Source organism: Pteropus alecto, unplaced genomic scaffold (assembly GCF_000325575.1).
Source record: "Pteropus alecto unplaced genomic scaffold, ASM32557v1 scaffold76, whole genome shotgun sequence".
Classification (NCBI taxonomy): domain Eukaryota; kingdom Metazoa; phylum Chordata; class Mammalia; order Chiroptera; family Pteropodidae; genus Pteropus; species Pteropus alecto.
Genome location: NW_006443138.1, coordinates 25,080,982 through 25,092,652, shown reverse-complemented (window position 1 = coordinate 25,092,652; position 11,671 = coordinate 25,080,982). Strand labels below are relative to the sequence as shown.

At 40.0% G+C, this 11,671-nt stretch overlaps 1 protein-coding gene across 4 annotated transcripts in view; it reads right to left on the bottom strand.

Moving 5' to 3' along the window:
• The window catches only part of MRPL42 (mitochondrial ribosomal protein L42), a 20,310-nt gene extending 19,564 nt beyond the window's left edge, over window positions 1-746 (bottom strand). For 2 of the 4 annotated variants that reach the window (XM_006923830.3, XM_025041004.1), the window contains exon 1: window positions 655-746. Coding sequence is in view for 1 of the 4 variants with exons in the window: in XM_025041005.1 (XP_024896773.1) it covers window positions 516-570 (55 nt within the window). In the remaining 3 variants the exon portion in view is untranslated. The other 2 variants (XM_015598541.2, XM_025041005.1) reach the window with 2 other exon arrangements.
• Between the last annotated feature and the right edge of the window lie 10,925 nt (window positions 747-11,671).

Below are 11,671 nucleotides of genomic sequence, written 5' to 3'. Positions count from 1 at the left end.
TACAATATGCTTTTTACATTTTAGGACCCACTTTCCTATGCATTACCTGCTCTTTCACAAGTCTGTAACGTAGGCATCTGTATTTTTTACATTGATAACAGAGTCTCAGAGAGGTCAAACGATTTACCTGACCACTATACCGCTGCTTAATAAGTGACGAGGGTGTTACGCAAACCCGTCTCTTCTGAGCACGAACCAAGGAACAAAACATTTTGGGCGGGCATTAGGCCCGTCAGAACGAGGCAAGCACACTCAGCAGGGGGCAGATTATTTATCCAAGAGAGAGACATTGTGAGGGTAAATGACTCGGCCCGGCATTCAACCCCAAAGCAAAAACAGCGGAGGGTCTCCAAAGGTTCGAAGTTTGAGAAGAGGCTACCAGGAGGATGGAGACTAGCACTCACGGGCAGATCCGAAAGACTTAACCTGGAGGGCTCCCCGAGCAACTGGCCGAGGCACGAGGGGAGCCCCACGGGAAGCACGCGGTCACACGCCGGCCCATCTGCAGGACTGACCGAGTCTGGTGTCGCCAGAGGCTTTATTCTGCCGCGAATGGCCGGTAAGAGACATCGAAAACTGCCGGTAAACGTTCTGAGCGTGCCCAGCTTAACTTCTAGGGACCCCCTGGCTGGAGAAGAAAAGGGCAACGGTTACCTTGACAGCCGCTCCCCATGAGCCCGCCATCTTGCCTCAATCCGGGTCCTAGGAAACAAGCTCCACGCGCCTGTGGGGCACTCTGGGAAATGTAGTCTCTCAGGAAAGAGCTCCGGGTGCCGCTGGAGGACCGGAATCCGACCTTCATGCTCCTACATTTAGTTGCAGCAGCTTGCCTGCAACTTTACCCGCGTCACCTGAAAAAGCTAAGTCACTTCCCCACGCACACATCCTTAGAAAGTAAGCACTATTTTTTTTTTTTTAAGTTTATACTAACAGAGGAACTGGAGATCGCTCCTTGGTGAATGAGTTAAGGTTTCCCAGAGTAAGGAGCATTTCAGAGAAGCACCGAAAAGTGGTGGGGTTGGATGTGACGTTTGAAATGAGAGTGGGGAAGGCCTCCAATCCGAAAACCAAGCACTAAGTTCTGAGAACTGTGCTGGCTGTTGGTTAAGGGAGGAAAAAAATGTACAGAACCCCGAACTTTGCCTTTTATCTTGGGTAGAGAAAAGGCTCCTGGGCTTTAGCACTTTCCGTTCTCATTGACAGCAGTGCTCACACTTCTGACCATTGCCTTACATTATACAGGTCTTGCTCAACTATCATCTCAGAGAGGACCACACCGTTAAAATAGTCTCACTCACCCTTGTCCCACTGCCTTCCTTTATTTTTCTTCATTACATTTGCTATTATATATTATTTGTTTGTTTAATGTGTTTCATGCTAGAATGCAAGCTCCAAGAACAAGATAAAAAGTACTTATCTTGTTCTATATTGTATACGAAGTTAACATGTAGAGCTGTGCTTGGCCTCATTGTAGGCTGCCAGTATCTGTTGAATGAATGAAACAATAATATTGCAGATATCCAAGATCGTAGATGATCGACTGCTAAAGCAGCAGTTTAACCTAGGAAGTAATTTCCCCCATGATTTGCTAAATTTTGTATTTATGCACATTTTTCTGAAAAGGATTCATAGCTTTTATCATGTATTCATGGGGGTCAATACACCCCTCAAAAAGTTAAGGGCCATTGTCTTGAAGTGATTAATTTTAAAAATAAGTAAATATAAGTTCATAATAAAGAAAAATAAATGTAGTTGCTGTGGTGTCTGTCCTCAATTCCTACAGAATATCAGGCTCATTCTCCTGCTAATCTTTGCGCCTGTGGAAGCCCACACTGAGGGCCCGTATGTCCTTTCTAATTTGTCCATCCTTCAAAGCCATCCTGTAATGTCTTTCTGGACTATACTGTAGGAAGGGATAGAGAGGAGAAACAGATTTGAATAAATAGTCAATCAACTGCATTTGTCAAACATTCACTGTGCAAAGCAGAAGAGGGATAGATCGAAGATGACTCCAGTGGCTGTCTTTATGACTATGAGCAGAGTGGAGATGATTGACAGACAGGGAGACTCACTTAATGGGGCCAGGAAAGGTTCACTTAATGAGACCAGGAAAGAAACCAACCATATGCATGGGAAAGAGAATAGAGACAGCTCTAGGCTGAAGGAACAACTTAGAAGTCTAAAGCTTCTATATGCTGGAGTATGGTGTAGAGGAGAGTAGCAGGAGATAAAATAAAAGCCAGGTCATGTTGGGCTTTGTGGGCCTTGATGGTGATAACATAGAATTAGAACACAGGCCATAGGTATAGATATTATTCCAAATGCAGTAGGTGGTCACCAAAGGGTTTTAACACAAAAGAAGTGACATGATATGATTCATGTTTTTAAAAGATTACTTTGGTGGTACTGTGAGGAGTGGCAAGACTGCAAGTAATTCTGATGAAGCTATTGCTTTATTGTAGTCAAGTTAAGAGATGAAGGTGATGATGCAATGGAGGGTGGCAACAGTGGAGATGAAAAGAAGGGAAGAGAGTCCAGTTATGTTTTGAAAGTAGAAATGATGAGAGAACTCACTGATAGATTGATTGGATATGGGAATTGAGAGGAAAAACACTTCAGGTGGCTCTTTGATGACTAGCATGAAGGTGGTGTGATTCATGAGATGGGGAAGATTGAAAGAGGTTTGGTGGATCTGACAGGGGTAGAAATGAATGATTCTACTCGAGAGTTGTTGAGTTTGAGATATCTCTGTGATATCTCAGAGATATAAAATGAGGCAGGAGTTGGACAGACGTATTTGGAAAATAGAGGTTATAGGCTAGACATAGATTTAAAGCCATGGGAATGTTGAGTGCACATAGAGAGAATGTAGAAAAAAAGAAAAAGGAGTGTAGGAAAAAAAAGAAAAAGGACCCAGAACCAACCTGAGGGAATTCCCACATTTAGAGGTCAGGTGAAGGAGAACAGCCAGCAAGGACCTCTCAGAAGTGTCAGGGAAAGCGCCCATGGTGTGAGAGTAGCAGGTAAGAGAGGCATGTCATGAAGTGTTTCATAACTTTAGAGTTCAGTGCCAGCAAATTTAAAACTATAATTTCCAAAAAATACAAACCTGAAATGCCAGCAAATAACTTACATTATCATAAAGACAAGAACTAACAAGTATTGGAGAGGATGTGGAGTAAAGGAAACCCTCGCACACTGTTGGGGGAAATATACTTTGATGCAGCCACTATGGAAAACAGTGTGGAGATTCTTCAAAAATTAATAATAGTACTACCATATGATCCAGCTATTTCACCGTTGGGTATTTATCCAAAAAAATATGAAAACACTAATTTAAAGAGATATATACACTCCCGAAGTTTATTGCAGCATTATTTACAATAATCAAAATATAGAAAAAAACCTATGTGTCCATCAAGAGATGAATGGATAAAGAAGATATGGTACACATAAACACACACACACACACACACACACACACACACACACACACACACACACAATGAAATACTACTCAGCCATAAAAAGGAGTGAAATCTTGCCATTTGTGACAATATGGATGAAACTTGAAGGTACTATGCTAAGTGACATAAGTTAGATGGAGAAAGACAAATACCATATGATTTCATTCATACACGGAATCTGAAACAAACAAACAAACAAAACAGAAACAAACTCATAGATACGGAGAACAGACTGGTGGTTACCAGAGGGGAAATGGGTTGGGAGGTGGGCAAAATGGGTGAAGGGATTCAGTTGTATGGTGATGGATGGTAACTAGAATTTTGGTGGAGATCACTTTATAGTGCATACAGATGCCGAATTATAATATTGTACACCTGAAACATATAATGTTATATATCAATTTCACCTCGATTTCAATAAAAGGACTTCTAGGAGACTACATTTATTTGAAACTTACTTAACCCAAAAACCAAGATTCTTGTTTTCTAATAAGCATTGAATGTTCTTAAGAAGTGTTTGGTTTGCCCTGTTAAGATAAATTGTATACCTTCAATCACATTGATAAACGATTCCACCAAAAACTGTGAGGAATTTATAGCAGAAACTGCTAGTTATTCCCCAACAGAGGTTTCTCCTTTTCCTCCTTATTAATAAAATCCCTAATCTTTGATCAGGTATATGGCTACTCAGAATTTTAAAATCCACATTTCCCAGCCTCCCTTGCTATCACGGATGTAGTCATGTGACTAAGTGCTGGCCAGTGAGATGTAAGCAAATGTATCTTGCGGCATCTTTGGGTTTCTACCTTAAAGACAATTGGTATGCACTTCTTGTCCCATTTACTTTGCCCTTTACTCCATCCTTTCTCCTGGAGTGTGGATAATATTATGGTCACTATCTTAGAATATTAGGATAAAGACCTTGACTTTGGAATGATGGAACAGTTAGCAGGAAGGAGTCTGGGATTTTGTGGACTAGAGCTCCCAGTTCTTGAACTTCCTACTTTGAGATATTTACAAAAGAGAGCAGTAAACTTTTATTTTGTTTAAGTCAGTGTTACTTTGAGCCTCTTTTACTAATAGTGGAACCTAATCCTAACTAAAATGACAGAATGAAAATAATTCAAATCACAAATGATTCAAGAAAAATACATCTAAAGGATTAGTACTAGTTAAATTGTAAGTTCCTCCATAATAATAAGTACAATACAAACCACAATTTGTAAGCTACTTTTCCCTCAAAAGCTCTCTTTAAAAAATCACTTGAAATCTCTAAGTGATTTTTACATTTCTGTCTTCTCTACTCATAAGATCTTAGGCTTCCTGCACATAGGCCCATCTTATTTCTAATTTGTATAGCTCTTAGTGGTCCAGCATAATGGTAGGGAGGAAGTACAGTATAGAGCTGACAAGTGGATTCTGAGAATCTCTCTGCCTAAATTTGAATCTTGACTCCCTTACTTCCTAACTATATTATTTGGAACAATTTATTTACTTAAAATTTTTGAGTCTCAATTTATTCTTTGAGAGGCAATAATTCTACTTTATAGAATTGTTGACTGCATTAAATAACAAGATAAGTAGAATGCTTAGCAAAGAACCTGATATGTAGTAAACGATGAATGCTAGAATAATTGTACCTTGTAGGTGCTTAATAAATACGTAATACATTTTATAAGTATCTTGCCCAAGGAGATTATTTATTCCTTAGGCATTAAAATATAATCTTTTCCTTTTGCTTGTCAGGAATAATCTGATAAATGTAATTAAATATAAAAAAACCAAATTGTCTAAAGTGGAGAGTAATGATTTCTAGCTTTAAGTTGGTATATCACGTAGGGTCTCAGCAGAAAACAGATGACATACTCAAATTGGTATAATTCCAGGAGGGTTTATTTACAGAGGAGTTCTTTACAGAGGTGTGAGTAGAATCAGGAGTAGTAGTTGTAATATAACCTGGGCTTAGTAGCACTAGCACTGGCTGCTCCTTCCAGGCCAAAAGGGACAAAGAAAGGGAGCAGTTGCTGGACCCCAGAAGGAGAGAATCCTATAGTTGGCTATTCCGAGGGGAACAGTGGTCTTCTGTTGAAGGGAATAGCCAGCCTGCGGTGACGTCGCCAGGAGAATCCCTGGGTAATAATTACTTGACCTCCCTATCCTTCCCCTCCCCAGCCCCCTGCAGGGGATCTTCATGCCCAAATCAAACAGAAAGTAGAGGGCAAGGGAGCCCCCTATGCAGCATAGTTCATTCAGGTCAACTTCTTAGGCAGACAGCAGGGTGGACAAGCTAAGAATAGATCTGGAAGAACGAAAGAGATAACTGGTACCATGTCAGAATAAATGTCATTAGCACGCCTTTTGTGTTGTGACTGGAAAGCCAGAGATTGGTGCAGAATCCAATTGGATTTCATTTAAATAGAAGCAGCGTGACCCATACTGATAGAATGTGAAAATAATTCTGAGTAGGTTCAAGAAGCAAATAACTTTATTGAATATGTTAGTAAGTCAAATAGTGAAACAACCTAGGTAGGAGGTTGTTTTACTAAGAATTAGGTAATTTGTGTAACTTGAATTCAGGTGATATGGCCAGTGAGACCACCCCACTTGGAGGGCATGAGCTTGGAATTCTTACTGGTACAGCTTTTCCGTCCAGGTCATGCAGATGATGATCCTGGAAGTCCACACTTCCGGACCTTACCTTTGCAACCAACCTATAAGGCACCCCCAAATTGCTTGTGTGGGTTACCCCACACCACTTGGGGGGTACTTAATTGTTTTGTTAGGTTTAAGTGACTTTGAGTTCCACAAAGATTTGGAATTAAGTGTAGAAATGATTAAGTAAATCAAATCCACCTAGTAATACTATTTTCCAGTTGGGTTTGAGAATATAACACTCAAAAACATGTGTATTCTATGTTTATGTTTAAGTATTTGGGATATATTGGAGAATTTGGATTATTAAATTTGCTTTATGACCTGTTAGATTAGCTTTGTGATTCTAATTTTTAAAAACTTTTTATGACAGAAAATTTCAAATACATATAAAATTAAAAAGGATAGTAGAATAAACCACATGTACCCATCATTTAGCTTTAAGAATTATCAGCTCATGGCCAATTTTGTTACATCTATACGCCTACCATGTTCCTTCTCCTATATTGTTTTGAAGCAACTTTCAGGTAGCCTCTAATTTCATCTAGAAATATCTTAGTAAGAAATGCTAAAAGATATAGATTTCTTTTTTTCTGACATAACCACAGTAGCATTACACAAATGAAAAAATTGACAATGATTATTTCACAATATTAAATATCTAGTCAACATGCAATTTTCCAAATAGTTCATGAATGTCATATTTTCATTTAGTTTGCTTGTTTGAGTCAGGATCCAAATTAGATCCACGCCTTTCAGTTGCTTAATATCACTTTTAATTCTCTTTAGTTTATAAGTCCCTCCTCTATTTGCCTCTCTCTTTTCTTCTTTGCATGTATTTCTTAAAGAAATGAGGTTGGATTTGCACAATCTGGACTTTGCTGAGTACGTTCTTGGAGCAAACTTTAATATGTTCTCTAATCCTTGTGTTTTCTGTAAATTATAATTTCAATTTGAACGTGTCATTAAGTCACTGATTTAGACTAGTAATACTGTATCAATGGGGTATAAAAGAATTGCATTGGATTTGGAAGCAGGATTAAAATATTTAATAGAGGCTCACTTTATTTAAATCTTTTTAATTCATAAGAATTATTAGGTACTTGGAAATATTTATCCATCAGAAAATTGAAGGGCTGGAAAAGAAAATTTAATAGTAAGTTTATAAGTCCAATTAAAAATACTTAAATGTATTTGATTTACTTTTATGGAAGGTTAATCTTAAGAATTGTAAATTAAACTTAAAAACTTGAGGAAAAACTAGACTTTATGTTACTTCAATACACTGAATGTTTAAATCTAAATCTTTCCTTGCGCAGAAAAGCCGCCGCAAAGACACCAAAATATTCATAGCAGCATAAAGATGTTTTTGCTCTCTTCTCTCAAAAATCATATCTGAACGACAATGAGAACAAGGGTGGAAGGCAGCAGATATAGGCATGGCATCTGACTTAGCAAAGCAGAGGAAAGTTAAGCCCACAGGTTGCAGCAAGGCTCAAATAATTGGTGGCACCAAATGGGCTGCATTGCAGGAGGTGAGCAGCGAGTGAAGCTTCATCTGTATCTGTGGCATCTCCCCAGCGCTAGCATCATTGCCTCAGCACCACCTCAGATCATCAGGTATTAGATTCTCATTGGAACACCAGTCCTGATGCCAAAAAGTTTGGAGCCACTGTTCTACAGAATGCCTTCGGTGGCATGTAAATTCTCTGTGAGTCAGATAACATTAAAAAGTGCTTTATAAAGCATAACAAAGGTAAACCCTATTACTCTGATTCTCCTGGATCTCATCTTTCTCCAGGCCTTCCACCTCGAGACCCTAGATGACCTAACACAGATCCTTCTTACATTCTGGTGTTGCGTTGGTTAACAGTTTAGAAGTGCTCAGCTATTTACACTGAAATCACAAATAGGAGGCAGCAGGAGTTTTTTTTCTTCTTTTTTAAATCAGTGTGCAGTCTTTTCTTCCTCCCCCACCCACTTCCTCCCTGAGTCAGTGTTCATGAACCCTCTCTTCTCACAGATACTTCTGTTTTAATCGCCTACAAAATAGTTTTCCTATGATGCAAGAAACAATAAGAGGACCTGCAAACAAATACTTCTGCCTAATGGCTATTACTCACAAATTGACATAGGGCTTCTATTAAAGGTGACTGAGCTACCATTTTCAAAATTGATCTCCTCTATGTTGTCTCTGCAAAGCGTGAGATAGTTTGTGAAATAAGCTCTGCTGCTTTCCAGGAAGTCAAGTTGAAAAGTTTAGGGATGAAAGTAAACATCCTGTGCCTTCTGTAAGTATTTATTTATGAATCATAAATTTGCGTCAACCATTCTCATACAGGTGTTTATTATCAGCCTGAAGTCATTGATTCATTCCTTTGACAAATATTTTTTGGGAAGCTCTCATGTAGCAGGCCCTGCGCTCAAGCCCCAGGGATACAGTGGTGCTCAAGATGGAAGAGATCCATGACTCTGAAGAGCTTAGGTATAAATATCCTTTTGCATCTGCTATTATAGGGCCAAAGTAGCAAACCTGGAATATAAAAACCTGGTAGGCGTGGGGAAGAAACAGGAGACAGTAAAATCATGTTCCAGGGGGTAAGTGATTTTTATAGAACAAGATTCCTCTAATTCTTCCAACGCAGCATTCTCGTTTCTCTTTCTTTTTAGGCACTTGTAGTATGGGTCCAGAAGGAGACTGAGAAAAAAACGTGAATGAGAGCAAGGCCTGACAAAGAGCCGAAGAAGATTGATTAGCTAAAGAGTTCTGCTTAGCACTGTTCAGCTTAGTGAAAAGCTATATGGTCACTATAATTTATTCAGTACCATGGGCCGGCATCTTTTTGCTGAGTTTTGAGTGTATAATATCATTCTTAATCAGTGTTGAAAGAACCCTGAATACCTCTTAGACTGTTAGAATTGGTGAATTAAATTCTTATTTTATGTTTTGAATAGGTAGCACATTAACACAGATCAAAATCTAAAAGGTACAAGAATATAGAGTGAAAAGTCTTCCTTTTACTTCTGCTCTCCAGCTGCCCAACAACCCTCCCCCGAAGAAATCAATTCAATTAGTTTTGTGGATATCCTTATGTTATCTATATTTTATGGATATAGTAAGTAGGATTCTTAACCAGTTTTCTAAATTGAGAATAAACCTCATCTCGGCCCTGTGGGAACTTGTCCTACTAGAATATATCTTGTTCTACAAGACTTTCATGAATCAGAAGTTCAGATTTTATTTTCCTGATGAGTATAGTGTGAGCTGTTCTCAAGGAGGAAAAGGGTGGGAAAAATAACTAGAAGAGACATGAAAATATACATTTTAAAGTGTTAATACTCTAACAGAATTTCATGCCATCAAACCCTTCTCTTCCAAACAAGGTTATACTGTCAAGTTTTAAAAATCTGGTTTCTTAAGGAAAACTATATCTGGTTCTGTCAAGATAATAAAAATAATAGCCCTTGCTAAATGCTATGTCATCTTCTAAGTCAGCAGCCCCCAACCTTTCTGGCACCAGGGACTTGCGCTCCTATGAGAATCTAATGCCTGATGATCTGAGGTGGAGCTGAGGCAGTGATGCTAGTGTTGGGGAGCGGCTGCAAATACAGATGAAGCTTCACTTGCTCACTGGCCACTCACCTCCTGCTGTGGGCATGCTTCCTAACAGGCCACAGACTGGTACTAGTCCAGGGCCCAGGGTCGGGGGACCCCTGTTCTAAGTTATATGTATCATTGAAACTTCACAACAATCATAATAAAGTAAGTATATTTTATAGCTGAAAAAACAAAAGACAGACAAATTTTAAGTTTTCAAATCTAGGCTGGGGCTCTAAACCCCTTACTCTTAATCCATATAATACTCACTATCCACGTCTCAACATTTTTTGTTTCTACATTTGCTCTCGTTTATTCAAAATCTTTCATTCTCAAATTTTAGGATCCATCATTACCCACTATGTTTAAATGCGATGTTTAAATGCAGATACCCAGGTCTTAGCACTAACCTAGAGACTTAGAATCTCTGGGGGAAAGGGCTTCAGGAATGCTTATAAGCAGCACAGGCAGGTGATTCTCAAGCCAGTGGTTTTTAAGCATACTCTGACAGATGTTGTACCTGGATGGCAGTTTGTTTCCCAAGTTGGCCACAAACATAGCTCCCGTCACACATGTTCTGATAGTTTCTAGAATCTTGCCACTCCCCAAGAGGTGGAGTCCATGTCCTCTAACTTTGAAACTGGGTGGGCTCTTGTGACTTAGTTGACCAACAGATTATGGTAGGAGTGATGCTCTGAGACTTCCAAGGCTGGGCCAAAAAAGATGATTCATTTTTTGCTGTTGCTAGCTATAACACTCACTGTTGGAACCCAGCCACCATGCAGTGAGGAAGCCCAAGCTGCCCCAGGGAGAGGCCTACTTGGAAAGGAACTAACAGCCAGTACCAACTTGCCAGCTATGTGAGCCATCTCGCAAGTGGATCTGGCCTTAGTCAGGCTGCCCACACTGACGTAGCATGGAGCAGAGATGTGTCTTCCCTGCCAAGCCCTGCCCGAACTGCAAATTCAAAAGCTAAATAAATGATTGTTGTTATTTTAAGCACTAAGTTTGAACTGGTTTGTTAGGCGATAATAGATAACTGCCAACAGCACACTTCTAACCCATTATTCACTCTGCCTTTCTTCCTTTCAGGGTGAAGTCTCCTGGGCCCTCCCTAAAATACTCTAAAAGTATCCTTGTCCAACATCATTTACTCTCCCAAATTCTTCTAATCACAGAACTGCTCATTTCAGATTTCTAGTTGTTTGAAAATTCTCATTATTAATGCTGAAGCTTAGTTTCTTATCTAAAAAGCACTGGTTAAAAGAAAGCCTATGTTATATGCTTTATAGATGAGATAATCTATGCCATTATTTAGCATTGTGCCACGCACGTGTTTTCTCTTAATATTCTTATTTTCTTGTATTAATATTCTTCAATTCTTTAATGCACAGGACATCCGTACTCTAAGCCTCCTTTAGGCTCCCAGCACTCTAAGGGTAATCCCTGTCAGGGATTACTCTGGGTTCTTTAATCCTCTCCTTGGTTTCGACCACTACGTCCAGGCGTTCAGAAGCCATTCTTGCCTGCCTTCACTATCTCCAAACCCTTTTCTTTTAGCCTAAAACGAGTCTAAACGGTGTGTCAAATAGGTCCGATTTATGCGAAATTTAAACATCGAAACTCTGAATAACTTGGAGGATCCACAATTAGGAGCTTAGCTACCGAGTTTTGCTCTTCCCCTCCTTTTGAGGAAGGAGCCAGGGGATCATTGACAGCAATTCCCTGCAGCGCTAGTCCCCTCCGCGCGCAAGGCAGGAACAATGAATGAACAAACGAACGAACGGATGAATGGACTACGTCCGCGGCTGGGCCTCTGTTACGTCACCACTGGCGCAGGCGTGGCCGCGGCTTAGAGTCTGGCGGGGCAGGGGCTGCCCAGTCCCACCGTAGCGAGGCAGGCTAGTTCACGAGCGCCGGAGCTCCGCGCCGCTCCGCGCCGCCGCGCCGTCCC